Source organism: Mercenaria mercenaria, chromosome 13 (assembly GCF_021730395.1).
Source record: "Mercenaria mercenaria strain notata chromosome 13, MADL_Memer_1, whole genome shotgun sequence".
Classification (NCBI taxonomy): Eukaryota; Metazoa; Mollusca; class Bivalvia; order Venerida; family Veneridae; genus Mercenaria; species Mercenaria mercenaria.
The window spans coordinates 7,152,313-7,160,337 of NC_069373.1; the positions used below are offsets into that span (position 1 = coordinate 7,152,313).

An 8,025-nucleotide genomic window follows, 5' to 3' on the forward strand; every position below is an offset into this window, starting at 1 on the left:
AACATTCTGGCAGAAAATGCATTTTGCTATACATGTAAGTTTTTGGTAAATCTAAATAACTGTATATATCTAAGAAAGATATTCAAATTTCTCAATCTCCGTATATATCATCACGAAAATTTTAGTTAGAGTAAGCTTGTTTTACCAACATAAAAACATATAATCTGTGTTTTTCTTGAAACAATGTCTTTAAAATGACAACTATTGTCTTTCAATGCATGAATGAGCTTACCTTATGGTTATAAGGTTTATTAGAAAACAACTCAGGGCTCATATAGTAAGGTGTCCCAATCAATGTGGTCGCCATGTCAGAAGAATTATCCAATACTCTGAAATATGATACAATATTCATATATAAACTTTTCATTGATACTAGACAAAACTTTATGCTATTTTCACCAGTGTTGGAAACTCTCCATGGTTGTAAGATAACTCTCTTGCTGTTAATGACATCATATCAAACTGAATCTATGTAGTAAATTTGTGTATTAATATTTATTAGAACACGATAAATATGAAACATCTTGATTGAATGATGGTTGCACTTTGTCAAAGTAAGGGTCTCAAAAAGTTGTACGAAAAAGTGCATACAGTTAGCCTACAGATAAAACTGAATGGGACCTCCATGTTGTTGTGCATATTTGATATGTCATAATGAAATTCCTGTTTACAGATGTAAATTTCAAGTGCTTTCTTTAAATATGCTTCTATACGTAAATAGTGCTGAAAAAGGGTCTTTAATTGACTTAACAATACATCATCAACCGTTATTTCAATGTCTTTAACTCCATTTTGTCTGTGGTATTTTAGAAGATGTTTGTTTCACCAAATTTCATATATTTGATGATACTTGAAAATGGATCCACTGAACATGTTTTTAAATATAAGACAGTTAAGGTGAATGTTATCCTTCCTAAAACTGTCCTGTTTTTGAACTAGTTCAACTATTACTCTTTTACCTTTTACCAGTAGATTTACTTACCTAAGATTTCATGAAACACCATTTCTCTTTAAAGTTAAAACTTCGCTATAAGATGGCTTCATGGAATAAGACTTCTATGAAGTCACATATGTCACCTACCTCGCAATTCCAAGATCTCCAACTTTGATTATTTTGCTCTTTGTTAGAAAAATGTTCTGTGTTTTCAGATCTCTGTGTAATATATTCCTCTCATGCATATACTGCAAAAGAGAGCAATAGCAACAGTATATGAAATATTTCTATTATTTAAAGGATTAACAGTTCACAACAACAAATTGATTAAAAACAGCTCTAATCTGTAAGTTAAGAAATAAGAGGGCTAAGATATAGATCACCCGAGCCAACAATTTTGGTAGAGGGCTACACAAGAAAAATGTATGTGAAATTATTTTGAAACTGTGTCAGTATTTTCTGACAAGAAGATTTTTTAGAGTTTCCACTACATACATACATGAAATACCGTATATATACATTTCTGTAATACAATTTACTGTAGATATTATAGACGCTGACAAAGAGAAACATTCTTAACCATGTTTTATGTAATTCAGGGCAGATCAGTAATCAACTTTCAATGATCACTAGTTAGTGTTTTCACCCAAATGACCAAGCTACAAATTCAAACAGGCAAACACTCTGACCAAGTATCATGAAGATCAAATAGAAAATGTGGCCCAAGACTAGAGTGTTAACAAAGTTCTTCTATGATATCTGATAATTACTTATGACAAACAAGGAGAAAATGTGGCCTCTAGAATGTTCAGAAGGTTTTTCTAGGATATGACCAAGTGACCTAGTTTCAGACTTCAGGTAACCTGGTTTTAAAACTGATCTAGATTTCAAAGAGAAAAACATTCTGACAAAGTTTTATGAAGATTAGATAGAAAATGTTGCCTCTAAACTCTAAAGTGTTAATAATGTTTTCTTATTAATTGACCTAGTGGCCTAGTTTTTAAGCCAAGATGACCCATCACACACAATGGATGCTGAACACTGGGTGATCATAATAGCTCACACTGAGCACTTCCTGCTAAGGTAAGCTAAAAACAAAAACAAATATACAGAAATATTAAACAATTCTTTTATTTTATTTCATACCTTACTTACAATGCCTAAAAGTTTCATTTCATTCAATAAAAAGGTCACCAAATAATAAAAGTTTGAACAAGAAAGTCCATTTCTGCCAAAGTTGCAACATCATTACCAGTACTTCCTTTGAATATTGTGTATGCACCTCCACATATATTACAATCAAACAACAGGGAAAGCAAGAGACTGCTCTTCCCACCTTTGTTCCTCGTCTTCATGCAAGTCACTATATGACACTGGTATAAACACAACTCACAATGCCAACTGCTAGGGGTGCAAAAAATATACATGTGATCTTATGGGAAGAATCAATTTGCCCACTTAAAGTGATTTAAACACAATATAGCATATATGAGCTGCGCCATGAGAAAACCAACATAGTGCGTTTATTACAATTAGAGAAACCGTTAGCGAACAGCATGGATCCTGACCAGACTGCGTGGATGGGCAGGCTGGTCTGGATCCATGCTGGTCGCAAACACACTAAATTGGTTTTCTCATGGTGCAGCTCATATATTAAACTTAATGAAATGGCAAGTGTGATGCCTGTCTCATCTGATTATCCCACATAACTTAGAATGATACACCACTAGCTCTAAACACCTTTTAAAAGTATATTGGTTCCGTGAAATTCTGTTGTCTGGTGGTAATCTATGTAATATTATACAATGAATTATGCTACTGTGCCTTTGGGTAAAAATAGTGTTGATGTTCAACCTGTCCAACCTGATGATATTCAGTGATCTTTTCAGTTGAATAAAATGAAACTTTGTACACGTGTTTCTAAGATATAAAAAAAGATAATGGTAAAACTGTTCATCATAATTATTATTTGTGGTTAAATGATAACAAAAAAGCCTAGGTGACTGACTATGAAAGTTGAGTTGTGTAGTTACCTGTAATGCCATAGCTATTTGAACAAACCATTCTACTAATTGTCTTTCCTCTAATAAAGTCCCTTTCTGTTCTTTTAACTTATTATATAAATCTCCACCTTCACAATACTGCATAGCAATATACAGAAATCCTTCTTTCTCAAAGGAGTCCTTGTAAGACACTATATTTGGGTGTTTTAACTTAGATAACAATTTGGCTTCTTGTTCTGCAGATCTCCTCTCTCGTGATGAAGCTTTTTTCAAGTTAATCTTCTTCAACACATACTGTAAGAAAAAAAAAATCTAAACCCTGGAATTCCTGATGCTATAACTGCAATTTAAGTAGGACTCTTATCATGACATACCAATGTCTGGGAGCAACCCAATTTTGGAATGAAAGCTGCCTACATTTCAACAAACTGACAAGTGTTCTAAATGTCATTTAAATACCAGTATGCAATTTTTATGGTACAAGCCTAACACAGCATTGATCTGCTAGCATGAGAAAGTCCAAGCCATATCAGACTTATAGGTTTACACAGTGATTTTTCATTTTTTACATAAAACAGTATAAAAAACTTGAAGTAAATAGTTGGTTTCTGTTATTCATATCATAGTAAAAAATTTTTATTCAGAATTGCTTTAAAGAAAAACTAGAGCTATCACTAAAGGTGATGAATGTACCCCCCCCCCCCCCCCCCGCATGCACTGACACAGTACATTGCAATCTGACACACACAAGACTGCATAATTATGTGGACTGTATGTATATAGACTGTATGTATACAGTATAGTAACAAAAAAACAAAGTCCCATAACTATGCAGAATATTTATCTAAAAGAATGTAACATGCCCCATGCACAACTAGGGTTGGTACTGATCACTTGTGTGAAGTTTCATTAAATTGTGTGCAAGGGTTTGGTAGATTAGGCACGCACAAGATTGCATATGAAGACTGTATGTACATAGTATGTTAACAAGAAACAAAGTCCCATAACTCTGCAATTTTTGTCGCTGAAAGAACCTAACATGCCCCATGCACAACTACTGTTGTTACTGATCAGTTGTGTGAAGTTTCATTAAATTGTGTCAAGGGGATGAGGAGAGATGGTGCGCACAAGATTGTGTCTATGTCTATAGTATAGTAACAAAAAAAACAAAGTCCCATAACTCTGGAATTTTTTTTTCTGAAAGAACCTAACATACCCCATGCACAACTTCTGTTGTTACTGATCACTTGTGTGAAGTTTCATTAAATCGTGTCAAGGGGATGAAGAGAGATGGTGCGCACAAGATTGTGTCTATGTATATATTATAGTAAAAAAAAAACAAAGTCCCATAACTCTGCAAATTTTTTTTCTAAAAGAACCTAACATGCCCCATGCACAACTACTGTTGGTACTGATCACTTGTGTGAAGTTTCATTAAATTGTGTCCAGGGAATGAGGAGAGATGGTGCGCACAAGATTGTGTCTATGTATATAGTATAGTAACAAAAAAACAAAGTCCCATAACTCTGCAAATTCTTTTTCTAAAAGAACCTAACATGCCCCATGCACAACTACTGCTGGTACTGATCACTTGTGTGAAGTTTCATTAAATTCTGTCAAGGGGATAAGGAGAGATGGTGCGCACAAGATTGTGTCTACGGACAGGACAGACGACCAGACAGACAGACAGACGGACAGACAGACAACCTGAAACCAGTATATCCCCCCTTACAACTTTGTTGTCGGGGGGTTCAATAACATACAATCACACTACAGATAATAGACTGGAAAATTAAATTGTTGTTGACTTTTAAAATGTCATGAAATCATGTCTGATTTTGGATTGAAATTCCCGTGCCTTGTTTACATTTTATCTAATCTTGCAAAAAAAGTGTATCATAATATCTGAAATGTATAAAAAAGAATCAACATGTCATGGTATTGGACTTAATTACTTAACAGCAAGAAAATGTGTGGGATGCTGGGTAGCTCAGTTGGTAGAGCACCAGAATGGAGCACCAGAATGGTATTTCAAGGCTCCACATTTTTCTCACCCTTTGACATTTGGCCCCCAACGTGGGAACGTGAATCAGAATGTACATACTCCGAGGTCATGTTTACCTTGTTCTTTAACCCATTAGAAATTTGAGGATGAAGTTCATTTAGTGGGGCAGTATGTTGCGGTATAAAACTTGAATATTAAAACGGGTAGAAAATGTGTAGATGGCCAGGTAAAACATCAAAACGGTATTCTGAGGCCCCGGGTTCAAATCCCGGTCTAGCTGCATATTTTTCTCACCCTGTGAAAAACATTTCAGGTTTTAATAGTGGAGAGAGAACCTAAGTGCTCCTCCAGGCACCCATGTACCATCGCTGACCTTCTGCATGCCAGCTGGTTGAACAAGAATTTTTAAACAAACCGCAGTATAAATATAATGCCAGTATAAACACAGGTAGCGGTTACTGAGTGACTCACAATATTCCTTTAAACTGAGAATTCTATGTCTGGCAATCAAAGCTCAGTGTAGCAAGGGGAAATAATCTAGATCTCTACAGGTAATACAGTAATATTTGGGCAGAAAAAAATATATAAAGAAAAAATTTACACTGAGCTCTAGATAAAGGTTGTATTTTTGTAAATATGAATTATTTCAAACCTATTTAAATAAGATTTTTTTTTTAAATCTGGTCGTAACTAAACAAAATAATAACTTTAGTTAAGAATATGTTTTTAAAATCTTAGAAACATTAAGTTGTATTATAAAGGATATTAAATGGATTTCTCTAATTTGGCATTGATTTAACAAAAGCTTACTTGTTTTCTGTCTCGTTTATGCCTGGCAAGTGTAACTTCTCCATAGCTACCCTTTCCAATATTCCTGATGTATTCAAACTGATCTATAGATGCAGCCATATTTAAATGTCTATAAATATTGACACAAAATGAAAATTATCAGATAAAATTTTGTGATGACATCTTATGAAGCATGTAAACAAAGATAACACAATTTGAAGTAGACAGATACTGTGTGTAACTGAAAAGTTTAACGTCCAAGGGTATATTGAGTTTGAGGGATAACATTATGTAAGGAATCTTATCCAACTCATGTTAAGGTCAAACTCCTGTTGTACATTTCTAGGAGTATGAATCATTTCATTGTCCTTTCACATTGGGGACTTCCCTGAACTTGTGACATACAGGAGTTGGTCAATTACATATTTATAGTCTTTGTATTTATAGTCTTCGTGGACTTTCTCAGCTGCTAAATTCTATTGTATATTTAAACTGTTAATTGTATTCTGTATTCAACGGTTTTTTGACCGCTGAATATGTCAAATTGTGGCTTTGAGACGAAACTCTAATCCTTATGATTTTGCTAAAAATAGATTCTTTGTTCTTAAACAAATGGTTCAAAATCATTCTTCATTTTGACTCCTAGACACGATCTAACTATGTATAAATTAAATATGAACATATCTTCAATAATCAATGAAATGATGATAATTTTCAAAGTTTTAAATTCTGTTTCCACACAAAATTCCGGATTTGTTTGGGTAGACTTCCTGTCATTTTCAAAATTGAAGAGTTAAGTAAGGGAGAGAAATCGTACTAGATAGATTTTTTTAGATTTAGATTTTATTCAAGAACTAGGCCCATATGGGCATCAGCCTTGTAAAGGCAACATTTACATGCAAATACATGTACATAAAACAAAACGTATACATGTAAAAAATACATAGCAGATACTGTATCTTACTGTAGGTATTTAACGGAAGATATATGCTTATCTGACGTAAATCAATAATTTCTGACTAGCACCAGATTAACAGATTCGCTGAGTAACATAGATCTACATAACTTTTTGTGTAAATAATGCCAACTTCAGGAGAAGGGTTTCATCACAACTTTGAAACAAACATTGAAAATTATTATCATTTGAAATCTGGTGATGAAATGGAATGTATTTCTGTCTATCCAGATTAAAAAAAGGACAATCAAAAATGTAATGACACTCATCACCCAATGCTGCATTATTACACAAGTGACATGTCCTCTCATCATGGACAATATTAAGAAAAATACCCTTCTCAATAGGCAACTTATTATTACGGCACCTAAAATGGCATAAGGATAATGCAAGATTTGATGGTAACAATTTCAAATAGTCTTCAAATTTAAAGACTGTCTTGAATATTTTATAATGCTCACATTTTCTTGAGTTTTGAACCATTCTGGTCCAAGTTTGTATATACTGATCCTTCAATCTAAGCTTAATAATATTACGAAAATAAAGTGGTGAAGGAACTGACTGATTAATCCAATATTCTGCAAATCCAATCTGTTCTAATGTATCCTTAACATATGAAATCCAAGGGCAACAATATACATCATGAATATGAAGCTTATACATTAACTTATACAGAATATGGCTGATTTTATCAGTTTTACTTTCAATAACCTTGCACCAGTAATTAAGTACTCTACTTTTGACAATAACATTAATGGGCAAAGCCCCTAGTTCACCAAATACCATAACATTTGGTGTGGATTTTTTAACTTTTAGTAACATCTTTAAAAATTTTAGTTGAAAAGTTTCAATTAAACTAATATCACTGCTACCCCACACCTCAGATCCATACAAAAATATAGGCATTATCATTGTTTCAAATAGATGTAACTGTAAATCAATACTTAGTTGAAGTTTTCTTGCTTTTCTCAACAGAGAATACATAGCTTTAGTAGCCTGATCTACTAAATGTTTTTTCGTCTCGTGGAAATTACCATTATAATTAAACTTTATGCCTAGATAACTAAATTATCAACAATATCAAGTACTTCACCATTATAATGGAAAACTGGTTTTATTCTCACTTTACCTCGAGAAAAAACAACAACTTTAGTTTTACTAGAGTTAACAGTCAGTTTCCACATATCACAATATTCTGACATTGCATTTAAAGATGTTTGTAGCTCATTTGGTGTCTCAGCAAAAAGTACAGTGTCATCTGCATAGAGTAATAAAAATAATTTGAAAAACACTTCAGTAGTATCATCACTTAAAAACTCTTTAACATCATTTGATAGAG

At 33.3% G+C, this 8,025-nt stretch overlaps 1 protein-coding gene across 7 annotated transcripts in view; it reads right to left on the minus strand.

The window, feature by feature from the left end:
* Positions 1-6,506, minus strand: part of LOC123529993 (serine/threonine-protein kinase Nek4-like) — a 55,456-nt gene extending 48,950 nt beyond the window's left edge. For all 7 annotated transcript variants that reach the window (XM_053521076.1, XM_053521078.1, XM_053521074.1 and 4 more), the window contains exons 1-4: positions 5,753-6,506; positions 2,968-3,231; positions 1,082-1,182; positions 233-329 (exon numbers count right to left, since the gene is read on the minus strand). In XM_053521076.1, coding sequence (XP_053377051.1) covers positions 233-329; positions 1,082-1,182; positions 2,968-3,231; positions 5,753-5,851 — 561 coding nt within the window. In that variant the 5' untranslated portion in view covers positions 5,852-6,506. The remainder of the gene's footprint in view (positions 1-232; positions 330-1,081; positions 1,183-2,967; positions 3,232-5,752) is intronic.
* Between the last annotated feature and the right edge of the window lie 1,519 nt (positions 6,507-8,025).